General features: G+C 51.7%; 8 protein-coding genes across 8 annotated transcripts; 3 read left to right on the top strand and 5 right to left on the bottom strand.

The window, feature by feature from the left end:
- Positions 1-156: 156 nt before the first annotated feature.
- Positions 157-992, top strand: GT037_009839 (uncharacterized protein; the record flags this gene model as incomplete). The annotated part of the gene is made up of 2 exons (XM_038934886.1): positions 157-241; positions 292-992. 2 exons carry the CDS (start codon positions 157-159, stop codon positions 990-992), a joined length of 786 nt encoding a protein of 261 aa, XP_038782300.1.
- A 233-nt stretch (positions 993-1225) lies between these two features.
- GT037_009838 (uncharacterized protein) lies at positions 1226-2566 on the bottom strand (the record flags this gene model as incomplete). Its single annotated transcript, XM_038934885.1, has 1 exon — positions 1226-2566. One exon carries the CDS (start codon positions 2564-2566, stop codon positions 1226-1228), a length of 1341 nt encoding a protein of 446 aa, XP_038782299.1.
- Positions 2567-3250: 684 nt separating this feature from the next.
- On the top strand, positions 3251-4195 carry GT037_009837 (uncharacterized protein; the record flags this gene model as incomplete). The annotated part of the gene is made up of 3 exons (XM_038934884.1): positions 3251-3337; positions 3389-3748; positions 3797-4195. 3 exons carry the CDS (start codon positions 3251-3253, stop codon positions 4193-4195), a joined length of 846 nt encoding a protein of 281 aa, XP_038782298.1.
- A 422-nt stretch (positions 4196-4617) lies between these two features.
- Positions 4618-5655, bottom strand: GT037_009836 (uncharacterized protein; the record flags this gene model as incomplete). The annotated part of the gene is made up of 2 exons (XM_038934883.1): positions 4618-5141; positions 5196-5655. 2 exons carry the CDS (start codon positions 5653-5655, stop codon positions 4618-4620), a joined length of 984 nt encoding a protein of 327 aa, XP_038782297.1.
- A 216-nt stretch (positions 5656-5871) lies between these two features.
- GT037_009835 (uncharacterized protein) lies at positions 5872-7126 on the top strand (the record flags this gene model as incomplete). The annotated part of the gene is made up of 4 exons (XM_038934882.1): positions 5872-5967; positions 6067-6368; positions 6420-6483; positions 6533-7126. 4 exons carry the CDS (start codon positions 5872-5874, stop codon positions 7124-7126), a joined length of 1056 nt encoding a protein of 351 aa, XP_038782296.1.
- A 530-nt stretch (positions 7127-7656) lies between these two features.
- GT037_009834 (uncharacterized protein) lies at positions 7657-9060 on the bottom strand (the record flags this gene model as incomplete). Its single annotated transcript, XM_038934881.1, has 10 exons — positions 7657-7823; positions 7894-7931; positions 7991-8049; positions 8102-8155; positions 8223-8367; positions 8421-8516; positions 8573-8671; positions 8724-8776; positions 8834-8951; positions 9008-9060. 10 exons carry the CDS (start codon positions 9058-9060, stop codon positions 7657-7659), a joined length of 882 nt encoding a protein of 293 aa, XP_038782295.1.
- A 2377-nt stretch (positions 9061-11437) lies between these two features.
- Positions 11438-12808, bottom strand: GT037_009833 (rta1 domain containing protein; the record flags this gene model as incomplete). Its single annotated transcript, XM_038934880.1, has 1 exon — positions 11438-12808. The coding sequence occupies one exon, from the start codon at positions 12806-12808 to the stop codon at positions 11438-11440; it is 1371 nt and encodes a 456-aa protein (XP_038782294.1).
- Positions 12809-13277: 469 nt separating this feature from the next.
- Positions 13278-15971, bottom strand: GT037_009832 (subtilisin-like serine protease; the record flags this gene model as incomplete). The annotated part of the gene is made up of 1 exon (XM_038934879.1): positions 13278-15971. The coding sequence occupies one exon, from the start codon at positions 15969-15971 to the stop codon at positions 13278-13280; it is 2694 nt and encodes an 897-aa protein (XP_038782293.1).
- Between the last annotated feature and the right edge of the window lie 186 nt (positions 15972-16157).

Raw genomic sequence — 16157 nt, 5'->3', positions numbered from 1 at the left:
GTACGGACGTCCGTAGCTCCCGAAGTGTCCGGAGTTTGTGACAATGATGCAATAAAGTCATAAAGGCTTTCGCGATAGCCGTTTCGTGTTCCTTTTGCAATACCTGGCTTTCTCTCAAGCTTCTTCACACCACCGTACTCCAATCCGCTCTCCACAATGGCGCGAATCCTCATAACAGGCTCTTCTGACGGTCTCGGTTTGGCCGCTGCTAAAAAGCTTGTTGCAAATGGACATTCGGTTGGTTTGTGCCACCCTGACCCTGCCCATTGTTGGCTTGCTGACGCGAACAAGTCCTCCATGCGCGCAATGCTCAACGTGCTAAAGACGCCGAATCCGCATGCCCCGGCGCTGAAAAGGTTGTAACGGGCGACCTGTCGAGCCTCTCCGAGACCAAGAGCATGGCAGAGGAAGTGAACAAGCTTGGCGCATTCGACTGTGTGATTCATAACGCTGGCTTGTATCAAGGCGATTACCGCAAGACAAGCGAGGGCATCCCTGCACTTGCAGCTGTGAACACGATTGCGCCGTATGTACTCACCGCGTTGATCAATCGCCCGAAGCGCTTGGTATTCATGTCTTCCGAGATGCATCAGATGGGCTCTCCTAGTCTGGACGACATCCTTTGGACGAAGCGGGGCGAGAGCGAGTATACCGCAAACGCGGCCTATTGCGCGAGCAAGCTACACAACGTCCTGTTCGCCAAAGCTTTCGCGCGCAGGTGGCCCGATGTCAAGAGCAACGCACTAGACCCAGGCTGGGTGGCTACCAAGATGGGCGGCAGTTCAGCATCCGGAGACCTTAATGCAGCTGTTGAGAGCTACGTTATGCTTGCTGAAGGAGAGGAAGAGAAGGCTAAGAAGAGTGGAAGCTATTTCCATCCGAGCAAGCGAGAGGGAACACCCCACAAGGCGACATTAGACGAGAAGAGCCAGGATAGGCTACTCGAGATCTGCGCTGAGTTCTCTGGGGTCACATTGCAAAACGCCAACTAGTATTGTTTGAAGCCTTCTCCGCATCATCTCTCAGAAGACCTCGGCTTGCACGTTGCAAGTACTCATCAAAGCTCAAATCTGATCGATAATCTACGTGGGAAGTAGACGAACCTGCTAGTAGCGAAGCCTGCATAGCTACTTTCGCCAATGCAACCTCATTATACGGTGTTATCGCCCCTAGTGACCGCCGCTGAACGAACCTCTTAGCCTCCACTCCTGTCACCGTTGTCACCCTATTCAGCATCTCCATCGCTATCCTCATCTTCATCGCTACCATTGTCATCCTGGTAGTCTTCACCTTCGTCCTCATCTTCACTGCCTTCAGCGTACGCACCCTCCTCCAGTCTGCGTCTCTTGTTCGGTGGCTGGCCTTCCTCATGTCCACGATCGCCCGCATCCTCTTCTGCCTGCTCTTTCATTTCGCTAGCCTCTTTGTTCATCATATGGTATAAGTCGTAATCGACGAACGAGACCCGCCCATACTGTGGAATGACTGGGGGGACCGAAACTTGCTGGCCCTTGTGTGTACGTAGCGCGTACATGATTTTGTCGATGGTTCGAAGCTTCCGTAGGGCGCCAGTGTTGATGATGGTGTTGGCAAAGCTGTTTACACAGACCAACTTCCAGACGTGCACTTTCTTGTCTTGTCCGATGCGATATGCCCTTCGCTCTGCTTGCATAGCATCCAGAATATTCCACCAGGGCTCAAAAAAGATGACGTGTGGGGCTGAGGTCACCGTGAGTCCGGTGCCGCCAGCCTTCGCCTGGAAACACATGGGAACCTTTGAAGACGTGAGTGGGCCCTGCCATCTGTACAGCATCTTGTCTCGCTGCTCTCTGTTGAGCAACCCTGAGAAGATTGGAACTTCGACATCATAGCGGCGGCACATGGCTTCAGCAATGTTGACAAGGCCTTTGTAAAAGCGACTCCATATCAGGATCTTCTCTCTAGGGTATCTCTTCTGAATGTCGTTGTAAAGTCCCATAAGCGCTTCGCAGCGACGAATGAAGACGTCGACATCCTTCGTCCTGCCAACTTGATCCAAGAACAACTGATGCTTGGTCGACTTCTCTGTACTCTTGGCCTTCCTACTCTTCTTCGTCTTATCGTCTTGCGCCTCGATAGCCGGTGGATCTGGTGCGTCTGGCTCCTGAAACTCGGCTGTGTCGTCTTCGATGTCCCCCATGTCTTCCATATTCACGTCATCCTCATGGCCTACAGGTTCACTCATAGACAGGATTCTCAGTCCCTGGAAGTCGCCCTCGAGTAGCCAAGTCGTCATGGCTTCCGTAAAGTCCTCTGTGTCGATGGCGTTCACGTCTATGCCTGCCCAATGTGGCAGACGCACAGTCTTACCAGACGATATTGTGTTGGCATTGAGATCGCGAACTACGCTGATGAAGTTCGCTCTAGCCTGCTTTAGGTCGATTGGCCGCTTCTTCATCGCAGCCTTCTGTCGGTCGCTGTAGGTCGCGAGAGCGGGAAATTCTAACTCTTGTTCGGCCCTGGTGCAAATTCCCATTCCGGAGCGGTAATCATCGTCATCGAGAACCCTTTCCTCGCCGTGGCGCATGCGTACGACCCTGATGGAGCTTCAGATAAGACAACCCTTTTCCTACCACGACAACGTGTGTTGAGAGCCATAGTGTGGGTATAAAGAATCGAGAAGCCTACAATGCTTCTAGTTCGTATTAGGATGTCTCTCAAAACTCAATGTAGACTTTAACGTAAGGCATAATAGCGCTGTTTTCCTTCCGGTTCTTCAGTGTGTGCGCTTGGTTGAGGATGGTAAAGCGTGGCTGGTTTCCCTGCTTCTGAAAACTATGTCATGCGAGGGCGCATCATGTAGTGGCTCACGTGTGTGTGTGTGTGTGTGTGTGTGTGTGTGTGTGTGTGTGTGTGTGTGTGTGTATGAGACAACGTCGCTTCTCGTGCACAGGTCGTATGCACAGCCTTTCCTGTGATCGCCAGGCTCGATGTGAAGGGACCGAGGATGACCATCAATGCGTTGTTTATATAGTGGGGCAACCCTACCTCCTTCACATGCTAACCCTCTGACACATCGCAGTGCTAATGTTATGCTCCGAAAGCGGAACGTTTCAATTTCCACCTTTACTTGCCACGCACGTGGGATTTTCGCTCCGTGGACCTTTATCATCCTCCCGAACTTCACCACTCTTCTTACACTCCTCTTCCAACACGCCACTACCTTGATACTGCGCAGATCAGCTTTTAACATAAGATCAGTCCAACGACAATGCCGATCTATACCTTGGAAGATCTGAAGAGACCACAGGCTGGTAATCCCAAAATCGGACGCCGGTTCACAGACTTGAGACCAAAGGTATACCATCATCATTCATGTTCACCGTGTAGTACTAACGTATTGTTCAAGCCTGCACCACCCAAGACCAAGCCTACCGAGATCGACAAGGTCACGACCAGGAAGGCGGCGAAGAAACCAGCCAAGATAGCCACGAGCGAAGACCATGACAACGATGATGGCGATGATTACTATGTGCCCTCGGAGTATGATCAAGACTCTGACAGTGATGCAAGCAGCATCATGTCGGTCGATGCCAAAGATATGGGTGATGGCGTACAAGAAAAGCTTGATAGAGATGGCAAGGTCATCAGAACTCGAGGCCAAGTCAAGGACTACGCGCTTGTGGAAGAAGCAGTCAAAGCGGACGAATCGTTCAAAAAGGCTGGTTTATACTTCAAGCAACAGTTCAAAGCTCTGCTCGCCGAGCAGGTATGTTTTCCGATACCGAGATGTAAACAGGACTAACTAGACATGCAGTACGTCAACGCAAAAGCTGAAGTCGATGATCCAAATGTTCCAACTGTCGAATGCGATCTCCAGGGCCCGAATGACGATGTGGAGGCTAGTTTTGGCCTGCAGCGCGCACCAGATCAGACCAGGGAGGAGTTTCTCACGTCCATGACACCGGATTATGTCTACAAAGAGGGCAACAAGATTTATTCACCCGCCTACAAAAAGTCTATTTGGAAGGAGCCTCACAAAGGCAAAGACGGAACTGTCGAGTGGAGAGCCACGGAAGCTGACCTGCTTTATGTCTATCCTGATGGCTCAATTGCATTGCGCCGGAGATTTGACTTGGAAACTTCTGCGACTGAAGGCATGCGACCTAACAAGAGGAAGCGGGTCGAAGAGGACGGCAAGGAAGAAACAGAGTGAGAACTGTTCTTCACGGTGTACTGGGGAACGGGCGGACGTTTGGTGGTGGTCGTAGAGGTCTTGACATCTGCGAGATGGCGTTGAGCTGCTGAGACATGGGCAGGCTCCTCGAAAAGTGTTTTTCGGCTTGATTTCTTTGATGGTACGGGCGTCGGAACAAAAGTGGATTTACTTCAGGCCAACAGGTGATTGGGAAACTGGTGGTATGGGCCTTATGCGTTGGTTTCTAGTCATTCAGTATCTAGCAAGTTATGCGTGCTATCAAGTCCATTACGAGCATCATGACAACTTTTCAAGTTTCAAGAAGAGTAGAATCCACTATATATTGATTGTAGCAATCGATATCGGTACTGCCGGACGAACAAGAGTATCGGTTACGGGTGTCCAAGAATGCCCGGGCCGATCCGAGAGTGACAACCAGACTAATCCTTGCTTCTAAGTCTTGCATCCCCTTTCGCCTCACACTCAAAGCATTCGCCCATTCCACGCCACAGAAGTCGGAAGGAGCTCACAGGCTTGCAGAGGTCGCAGACTGAGCACAAAGCTCCCACCTCTGACAGAGGCTGCCTCCATGCGGCGAGAGATCCTCCTTGTTGTTCCTGTCCCCCTCGTCCAACAGTAGATGAGCTGGTGTCGCCTTCGGGGTGGACGGATGGATCTGATTCTTGGCTACCCGCCTCGACATCGACATCGCTGTGTGCGTCTTCGTGGTCGCCATGGCCGTGCTCCTTGCTGTGCTCCTCGACATCCGCCATCTCCTCGTCATTGCCAGTCTTCCTTTTGTCCTCCGCTATGGCTTGCCTGGTTTCCAAATCCCCGGACATGATAGTACCGTCGGGGTTTACGAACGTCTGTGTCTTCGGTTTTCGTGGTTCCCGGTACGGTACGAAAGCGTCTTCGTCCGGCTCATCATCGTTGGCGATAGGCTCAATATGATCATACATGCCTAGAGACTGACATTAGCACACGGTATTTGAGCAGCGAAGATGATGGTACTGACGCTGATTCTGCCCCTCCTCGTCATCCTTGACAGATGGAACCCATGACTTGCCCACCTGGAACCGACCGTCCTTGGTACCAGCCTCCACAAGAGACTTGGCAACCTTCTGCATGAGCTGAGTACACTGTGTTCTCGCAAGGTCTGTCTCGGCCTTTCGATACTGTTGCACGAGATGGTTAAGTTCCAGCAGTGCCACCTGTACCTCATGACTCTCTTCTGGGAGGCTTGGCCGTTGGATGAGTAGTCGCGTCGCCAAATTGGTGCCAGCTAATATGAGACTCCTCTGTGCCGCTGCCGCCTTTGCTGTTTGTTGCTCCACTCCCGGGTCGCCCTCCCTCATCTCATTCAGCCTTCTGGTAGCTATCTTTGCTTCTTTGCATGCAACCAGAGCGTCAGCTATATCTGGGTCGACGAGTGGCGCTGGCGCTTTCGCGCTCCTCTTCTTGGGCTTTGGGGGCATTCTGTTTGGCGGTTCTGGTGTTGCTTGCAACTGGAGAGTTTGTGGCAGAAGAAGAAGTGAGATGAGGTGAGGGGTCCACGTGAGGAGACCAGGTGAAGGCGGCGTCGTAGGTTGCGGTGAGAGGACGCGCCAAGGCCGCACGTGTATATATCAACACTGACGGCCTACTCCTCTCTTCCACCTGCACGACACTCCACTCCATAACGCACACTCACGATGGCGCCGCACACCAGTATCCACGTGCAGTATGCATTCAACACGGCCCTTATAGGAATCGAGGCACCTGACAAGCCTGAGCACCAGTTCATACGCGTGTCTACTTGGGGTTCATCCGCGTGAACCGTGATCCAAAGACGATGGTAAGCTCATATTGTGTCGAGTTCACAGTGTACACACGCTCACTCCGATCAGTTGTGCGAAGCATACCCCATAGATTCAGCTGATGTCTTCTATTTCCGCGAATACCGCACAGATTCAATGACTTCTGTCCAAGAGCGCGGCAGGCTCTGGGTCAAGAACATTAAGGCCTACATCGCCCAAGTGTTGAACGAATCTCTCAATAACGGCGGCTTTCGACCTGCGAGGTCCACTGATCGTGCTCAGTGGCCTCGCCGAGTCGCCAAACTTGTCGGCATCCAGGGTATGGTCAACCAATTGGCCAGCACTGGTTCGGAGAAGCTCGTTGACGCGATTGAGCTTGCTAGTCAAGGAGCGTCCAAGGCATCTTAAGGCGGAAGCCTTGAACAACGTAAAGCCGTGCGAAGCCTGATCGACCTTGATGTGGACTTTAACCAAGAAGCTGTCGCCAGCGCGCAGAAGCAGCTTGCAGTACGTCCCAGCAGTATTACACCGTCAACTCTTTGCTAACTAACCACAGGGGATGTTCACCACCCTGGGTCAGAGCGGATACTTGACAGTCGACATGATCCTGGGTTACGGCAAGCATCTCAGAACCCATCAGACCCCCATGACGTACCACACACTCAAGGCCAGCCTTAGTCTCTACATCCAGTACCAGCGAAACCACCCGGACGGTGACACCACCGACGACTGCGAATCGCACATGGCAAGCAACATGAGTCTGTTCCACGTGAACACTAACAGTCCGCCGCCAAAATTCAAAGAGGTGTCGACAGATCAGGAGATGTGGTTGAAAGACCACATTGAAATCATGCAGAACATTGTCGACTCCCATCACACCGGCCTGAACACCCTCATTGACTACTCCTGTGGCACTGCGAGTGGTCCCGACACCATGGACCAGCTATGGGAGAACTATGCGAATTCACCTGATACAGATGCAATCAAGCATTTTGCACTGCAAGCTACCCGTTACTTCGCGAAGGCGGTTGCTTTGGAGTCTCTCGAGGTCACGAAGATTATGGAAGAGTACATTGGCACTCTCAAGGAGCAGCTCAAGGAGATATCAGACACACAGATTATCGCTGATGACGATGGCATGGATGAGTAAATTAAAGGCCATTTTCATTCGCGGTAGGTGCGGGCAGGCTTATCGGGAGACAGAGGAGATACTACGGTGTTCTTCTTGCTTCTTGCTTCTTGCAGCTCTTGACCTGAGCAGTGTGCCTTCCACCACGTACAAGGAATGACGCAAACATCAGGTCAGTCTCTAGCGTACTCTAGGATAGATACTAGTCTTGATTCAACTCTCTTTCTTCACCTGCAAGGCTCAAGGCATGAAAGAGCCCATCGCGAAGGGTGTGCGCTCCTAGTGGGAGAACGAGTGAGGTAAGCGATATAACACACTTTCGCATTGGTAAAACCCTCTAGATACAATGGTCAGAAGACTACAATGTCCTCAATTCATACAAGTTTTCTTATCAAGGAATGATGTAGGCTATAAGGTAGAGCTTGCTACTCCTGTATCTGTCTGGTGTTCTCTTTGTATGAGGTACTGATGAAGCGGTGTCGACATGTCCCCACCGACGTATATAATAACATTCGCGCAAAAGAACAGAGCATCGCTCTCATTATGTGTGTTTACTCTTCTGGAGGCGGGATCTCAACCGAGTCTTCAGGGATGTTATCAACGTCGATGCCAGGATACACGACACCGCGGAATTTGGCCATTTGCTCTCGCATCCTCTGGATCTGTCCGGGCGTGAACTCGTACCGGCAATAGTCGTCCGAGTACGACATGTAATTGTCTAGCGTAAAGTCAGCATTAATAACCAATGTTGTTGTTGTTGTTGCGCAGGTGGCTGGTCGACTACTTACGGATGGAATCTAGACCAGGCTGGTCAGGACATGAGTCGCTGTTTGCGTAATCAGTCAGTTGAAATTGTACAAAGCGCGGTGGAATGAGCTGCCTTACCGTCCAATGTCGCATCCACCTGAGACATCGGGTGCTTGCTGGTTTGGCGTGTCTGCGACCTGAATATTTAATCAAACGGTGATTTGAATGTGAGATGATGATGGAACCTACGTAGTCGTAGCTCACAGCGCAGCCAAAGTTGAAGACATGGTAGAGACCACACCACTAGTAATCGTCATGTGAGCATTTTTCGGGAGGGCTTCGTGAGAGTCAAGATAGACACTGCACTTACATGACCGACTTCGTGGACAAGCGTAATTCCCTCATTGAGAGGGCGACTGCCCCCTAGGAATGCTGTGTTGTTCTGGAAGACGCCATCGTAAGATGCCTGTGAGGCAGGGAGCGTCGCCCAGGCAGTCTCTGTCGTGTTGACGACACTGTTACGTCGACGTTAGCTCTCGTTGCAGGGCATATGGGTATGCTCACTTACCCCATACTGTATATGTTCAGCGTAGCAAGATCGCCCTGGCGCAGAGCTGCCGATACCTCTCGTTCAGACGGACGTGCTTCTAAGAGATTGTTGTACCTGGAGAATATCAGATTTTGTACCTTTGCAACGTGTCTCCGCTGCCTTGCCAATACTCGTTGATCGTGCGCGTTGTGTTCACAAGGTTGAACTGAAATCCAACAGGTTCGAACGCATTGTTCAGGACCTCCATCTGCGCACTGAGCGCCGCGTCGCTCGGAAGGAAGTTAACAAAAACTCTCCGGCGTTCACGATATCGGAGCATACCTGATATATCCCTCTCCTTCGATGTCGCCAGGAGTTATGACATGGATGTAAACCTGCGGCCTCGTTAGCATCGCGCGCTCTCCATACTTGAGTTCCGGAAACAATCGCACATCAATAGGCAATAACACAGTCGTATTGTCCACCCGTTTAGAATAGGGTTTTGGGTGCAGATTGCGACGCTCAGTGTTTGGAGAGACCAAAGCATTCTCAGTGCCACCTACCGAGGCTCTAGGACCAGTGTCAGCCAACAAATCAATCTTAGAGATCAGTTTTCAACCGCTTACAGAACACGTCCGGTGGTCGCGAGGAAACAGGCTAAGATTGATGCAGCAACCATGTTTGCACGACAGAACTTTATTGCGATGGCTAGACATGACAGCAAGACGAATGATACTAATAGAACGATTGGAACAAGACGGACGTACATTGTATGGACACTCCGAAGCGCCTTGGCAGGTGGGTCAAAGTAGCCTTGTTAGTTAGGTCGTAGCTATAGTTACCTCCAGTCGCGTGGAATTAATGCCGGCAGCGTCGGCAGCTTGGCGGGAAAGACAAGGCAATAACTAATCAGCCCGCTAGGATGTGTAGCGTGCACGGACCAGTATCTGATTGTCTTGCAGTTCTACGCGCTGCCTGTTTGCCTTCCTACTATACCTTGTAGATAAATCACTGAACTACATTACGGCTGAGGCTACAGAAGTATCCACCAACACGTTCGGTGCCTTGATCGACCTTGCTTCTTCGGTCATGTCTCAGACTCGTCGACCGGGCTGCGCGCCACGTCTGTTACCGAGAAGATGTGCAGTTGAGAGTCAGAGACCTGAGATGGAGAAGGTACAGCTTCGTTAAGGTGGACTATGATTTTCTTAGGAAGAATGGTGACCAAGGCGATGAATCACCTCTACCTAGGTAGTATTGGTAACAGAGCGGTATCATGGGGGATATGAGGATGCAGAGCGTATCGTCTGATTGAAACTGCGGTGTGACGTTTCGTGGTTATACCTCGTGGTATCCACTGCCCACTGGCCCGAGCCCCTGGACACATTGTAGGCGATCATGTAGTGACGGGATCTTTGAGTCGTAACGTATCTTCGCAAACAGCCTGTAGAGACGCAAGCTTTGCTGTACTTGCAATATTGATCCCAGACTTATCTGTCAGAGCTTCGCGGACTCCATCGATCATGATTTTCTTCTTCTTCTTGACGTGCATTCCAATTGAGAAGTGGGATCTTGAGAGTGTTGCAAGGTTCTAGCTCCAACGCGAGAGTATGTATTGGCATGACTAATTTGACAATTTGTCGTATACGACCTCTTGTGTATTCGTGACAACACCTTCCAGGAACTGGACGACAGGCCGTTCCTTTCCGCATGGGCAAAGACCAACTTCCATTCTTGTCTGTATTCCAAAGTGCTGCTCTAGTCCTTCTTCGCTCGATCTATCCCCCGATTTCTCCAAATCCATCCCCTTAACAGAAGCAACCGAGGTTGCGAGGAGCGAGGCATTCCACACGCACAGGAAGACCTTGCGGGATGCACCTGTTTGTACAAGGGGCACGAAGAGCCGCGAGCTGAGCATTGCATTCTTCGAGTGAAAAGCCGCAAAAGTTCGGACCAGGGTCGCAGGAGTTGATAGGGCGCGTCTGACGCTTTGTCAGGATGTGCACATCTTCGGATGATGGTAGGGCTCCCGCGACAGCGAGACTGAGGAGAGCGGGAGCAATGAGAGCGAACTTCATTGTCGTGGAAAAGTATTCTTAAAAGAAGGGTGGTGCTTTGTGCTGAAGGTTGGAAAAGTCGCGTGTGGGAGATACTGGATTGAATGGATAGACTGTGTTGTAGTCGTGACACAAGACTTTATAAGCTGTAGAACTGAACATGATATCTGCCTAGCGAAATGTAAGCCGCGAGCAACCGGACCACATAAAGTATCTTCCAAGGTTCACCCTGGCAAGGTCTTGGGCGTAAGCGTCGAAGAGTACCATGCTGCGTAAGACGATATCTGTCATTCTTCTTCTGCAGATGCCTTCGATGTTGTAGTGGGCTGTTTAACAGCACAACATTGTTATAATTCTCAGGGTAACTGTATGAAGCGGTTTGCAGCATAGTCAAGATTAGTTGGTGAAGCTACAACGTGAAGATGAAGTCACTATCTGTGCGTTGCGACGTCTAGCGCCAAGAAGCGATGGAGCCAGCTTACTTCCTTGACTACTCGAGAATCGCCGGATCGGTAGTCATCCGAGCTATGAAATTGTCTAGTACAGTCAGCTGGGATTACGCTATACTTAAAACAGTGTAGATTAGTATTCATCCGTTGCCAATCTATTACATGAGTAATTCATGATAACAGAGCAGGCGACACAGAACAAAAGATGGAAATGCGCAAAGCTGCTCAAGACTCGAGACTGAGGAATAGAGACAGTTCAATACTTTGGGTTGAATGAACATGAAGCTAATCAATCACCAAAGTCTTACGCAGAATGTAGAGAAATAAAGTGTTTGGAAATCAAAGTTCACTAATCCTCTTTTCTCTCAAATTTGGTGCAGCACTAGAGAGTCAGACTATCGGACCGCGAAAGGATTGGCCTACTACGTCACCCTTTACGGAGTGCGGAGTGACAACAAGACGCACAGTCATCCTACACAAGCTGTCTCCAAATACCCCGTGAGCCTTTTTCCTTTGCTGAAACCTCAAAACTAGTATGCCGGAATTCCTTTCACCGACATCGTTCCCGCCCTCTGTCTGGGCCGTACGGAGACGAGGCACGAGATGATGCGTCCAGGAAAGGATCGACCGGAGTGGCAACGACGCGATCCGCGGGGGTCATCTCGATAGGATACATTTCCCTGCCGTTCTCTAGTTCTGCATCATCTGCCACATGGTGGTGATGAAGCCTGCCGTGGCCGAGCTTGCTATGACATTCGTTGCAGCGACGTTTGTGACAGCAGCAGCACAGGTGGCGAGAAAGCCATGAACGCGGCATCTTAGCGCCATCGCCACGAATGAAGCGACCTGGATGAACAATGTTCCATACCAAGATGGCCAACCACATTGGTGTCGACTCCAGAACGTACAGGAGGGGCTCGTTACTCGGAAGAGGATTGCTGTGGTCAAGACCACCAGAGAACTCAGCGAGGCGGTAGACGATTCGAACTGTGATCGCCAGCAGACATCCATAGAGCGCCCCGATCAACCACCTCCAGCTACCTATCTTGTCTGCAGTTAGTCGTCCGACTCTTTCTGCCCGTAGCTGGTCGCAATGGAACTTGACGACCAAGCCCAAGAAAAGAACAATGAAGCCCTCTTGCATACCAATTCCGCCCATGTATATGCTCAGGCCCTTCTTTTGTGCATCCGCGCTTGCACCAGGGCCAGCCATTCCACCACCGATGAGTTGAACGACGAAAGAAACGATATCTAGGGTGACGAAGACCAGAGCGAGGATAGAAGGCGAGAGAAACCAGACTTTGCGAGTGAGCGAATAGAAGTGAACCATTCGAGCAAAGACCATGTATGCAAAGGCATTGACCCAGATGGGAGCCACCAGAACTAAGATCTGGGCAACAGTCGCAATGCCAGAGGATTGCTGGTTCTTGGATCCGAGAGCGCGGAAAGCATATGCACCCATCTCCCACAGAGAGGCCATGATGACAACCCAGCAAAAGCCGTTACGATACACGACTGCTTGAGTCAGGTGTGCGATTGTGAGGATGCCAAACAAAATGGAAAAAGCCACTGCTGCAGCGAAGTTCGGGAAGTACACCCATAGCGCATTGCATGAATCCGCGGGGACGTAGCCATCAACGCCCGGAGTTGCGTATGCACTGAAGCCAGGGGTGCAGGTCTGGGTAGGGAGGTCGAGGGAGACTGGTGGTATCGACGGCGCAGCGATTGATGGTAGGTCTAGTGAGAGCGGAGGTATACTTGGCGCGAATCTATCATCGCGGCGGGAAGGCGGTACTACAATGGAAGGAGGCGAGGTGATTGTGCTCTGAGCAGGTATCACTGCGGAGGGGATGAATGCCGGTGATGCGGCAGATTGAAGAGGCAGCAGCAAGATGTTGAAGAATAGAAGCGAGAGTCTCATCGCATGAGCGGCATAGAAAGTAACCTGAACGTATGGATGTAGTGACTAGATGATGACCCGATGCTGAAAGCGATTTATCTATATAAGGAGACATACTTATAGCCGCCACATACTGATGAAGAGACATCGTAGTCGTTACCAATACGGGTAGCGCGAGTTCAGTCGTCGTGGATGGTGAGGCTGAGAGCCTGAGGCGTCTGTGCCGCGGACGGTAAGGCGTGCAGTTTTCGAAGTTTCAGTAATTGATGATTACCCGGCTCGCAAGGTATACCTATCTCGTGCTGCAACAACCTTGGCGACTGCAGGTACCCACCAATAAGCGACTTCGATTAGATCGAAGACAGCTACAAGCGAGTAGACTTCATGCGATGCCCACGCCGGTCCAGGCGGCTGCGACCGAGACAGCCTTGCAGAAAGCGAATGTGCAAGGATCGCAATCCTCCAGCCCCCGCATCACACACCAACTCTACTACGACGCGTACTGCACAGCAAAGCTAGCAGACTCCACTACATCCCAATCTTCGATTTTTTCTACGTCACCAAAGATGCGGAGCGCGCTGACTTTCATCCGGTACGAGCCTTCATCAAGTACCTCCCCACTCGCCATCAGCCCATTGAAGTATGCGCGAACTTCACTCCTTGCGATGTACGTTTGCGGGAATCCAGCCAATGCACCGAGGTTCTTAACACCCCGGAAGATCTCCACACGCAGCAAAGGTGACCCAACTGTAGGTTTGATGTACATGTTCGGAGTCGCGAACATATCACCGCGATCAGTCATAGGTGGGTTCTGAGGATCTGGTCGTGGGATGACGTAAGACGCGTTGGCGGGAGCGGGCGCGTATCCTTGGGCGAGGTAAACAGTTTCCGATGTGAGAACGGGAATGGCGTGCATACTACCCCCAACACCGAGGTAAGGGAGAACGAGCTTGTCGCCCAGGGCGATGAAGCCACTGTACACGGGCAGTAGAGTTGCGTTAAGTCCTGCAGGTGCTGTGAATTCGACGGTGATGTTGGCAGACTGACCGGCAGGAATGGTGATGCTATCGGAAGAGAAGGATACGGTTGCCCATGACTCTGCGATGGTGTTGGGGAATGAACCAACACGCAAGACATCGGCTTTCGGATCCATAGTGTACATCGTGACGGCTTTGCGGTGTTCCAAACCAAACTCCTCTTCTGCGGAGCCAGTGTTGGTGATGGTGAAAGTATGAATGCCAACGAAGTGGTCCGTGTCGTTCAGTATCAGACTATCGACATTGATCTCGAGGGTAGTATGAGCAGCATTCCAAGCCTGCACAAGTCCAGATCCTTGTTGTGCGACTGGGGCGAGGATGTCGGGATGAGCAGTCTTCCCGTCGTGCCAGGCCAGTGGCTTGGAGGTATGTGTGAGGATCCTGCGGAGACGCTTTGGTTCCAGCTTGCCGTATACTTCCCCGAGTAATGCGTAAACACCCGCAACTAATGGCGTTGACATGCTCGTGCCAGTCATGACGCGGTAGCTACCCAAAGCCGTTGGAAACGTGCTCAGAATGTTCTCTCCAGGTGATACGAGTTGCGGTGACATACCAAGCTCCCAGCTTGGGCCCCAGCTGGTCAGTTCGCCTGCGACATAACCACCTCGCTCGTTGTTCTCGAGCACCTCAAGGTAGGTCTGGGTTCTGTTGGCTGAGATAGTCACAGAGACTGTGGCGCCTTGAGAAAGTAGAGAGATCCAACGCTCAGCAACATATGGTATAGCCTTGACGACACCCTGAATACCATCGGCGTATACATAAGGTTCGTCACGCATGGTCAGATTGCTGCGCTCGTAATACACCATAAATCGCGCACCCTTTGCAGCGAGGTTGGCGCCCTGGTCTTGCGGGTAGCATTGAGTTGCTCGTGAATCCTTGAACTCCAAAAGTACGATGCGCTGGCTCAGATCTGGCGTGTCGTCAGGTAGCGGCTTACAAGCATCTTCTACGTCGGCAGCAGACCATAGTTGAAGTGTTGTGTCGTTGGCGAACTCGGGAACGCCCATCAAGAAACCATAGCTGACGGTGCTGTTGGAAGTAGCGTTGAAATCGGTTGTGTAGGAACCTCGTGCAAGGAAGGTAGGAAATTGTGTATTAGAAACCGCTCCTGTGCCCGTAATACTGGTTCCCGTTGCTGGCGTGGAAGCGTAGAACATACCCTGGCCACCGTCATTACCCTCAGAAATGACGACTGGAATGCCGGAATCAACGATGCGCGAGATGATGGTAGCGCGTACGTCCTGCGACCAGCCTGAGGCGTCGCCATTTGAGTAGGAGATGATATCTGCCCCGTCCTCAACGGCACGAGCAAATGCCATAAGCTCAATCTCATTGGTAGATGTTGATGCGCAACCCCACATTCGGTACGCGCCGAGCTTTGCCCCGGGTGCAGATCCAGTGAAGCCATACTTATTGCCCTCGAGCTGAGCGGCGATAGTGCCTGCGACGTGGGTGCCATGTCCAGCGCAGTTGTCCATGGGATCGTCATCGGGTCTCAATGGGGATGTGCCGGGGTTGTAGTCGTCGCCTGTGAAGTCATACCCAATCTCAACGAGACAGCCTGGACCAAAACAACCACCAAGCGCTGGATGGGTGTAATCAACTCCGCTATCAATGATAGCGACACGATATCCTTTGCCTGTGACGCCCTCTTTGTGCAGCTTATCAACCTGAGTCATGACATGAGGAGAAAAGGTATCCTCAAATGTAGTTTGCCGCTTGACGTGTTTCTCCTGAGCGGGTGCTGCGATGTTATTCTCGCGTGAACGTGTCGTGATACGAGTCGGCCAAATATTCTCCACCTGTGGTTGTGCCCCCATCTGACGCAGGAAGTCCCACTCGGTCGAATTTGAGCTTGAGCTCTTGAGCTGAAAAGATACGCCATTGAAGAATCGGAAGCTCAGATTCATGCGATGTTCGACATTGACGCCGCTGGCTGCGAGGGACGCGTAGAAACTCTCTGGTGTTTCACTTTCGTTCGCGAATTCGACGATGTAGGCACCTGGGAGAACGTCGCTTATCGCTGGCGCGTCGTTCGCCGTTCGTTGTACGATGGCATTCGCGTGGACACGAGCATGTACTAGTGTTGGGGAGACAAGCTGCGCACCCATCAAAAGGGCCGCGATGACAGAAGAGAACTTGCCCATGGCCAGAGTTGTGAACGAATGTAAGATTGCGCATGAGCAATCGCGCCCACGGCGCCCATGATATCTGTACGAACACCAAGCCCATAGCGGCGCGTGGATGCCGTGGAAGCTTTGAGAACATGTCCGTTATCATGCTCGCCTCGTATAGCAGGGTCACGTTGCCTAATGTGCCTCGTGTGTGCGGAG

The sequence above is a fragment of the Alternaria burnsii genome (assembly GCF_013036055.1).
Source record: "Alternaria burnsii strain CBS107.38 chromosome Unknown 701, whole genome shotgun sequence".
NCBI lineage: Eukaryota > Fungi > Ascomycota > Dothideomycetes > Pleosporales > Pleosporaceae > Alternaria > Alternaria burnsii.
This window is presented reverse-complemented; position numbering and strand designations above follow the sequence as displayed.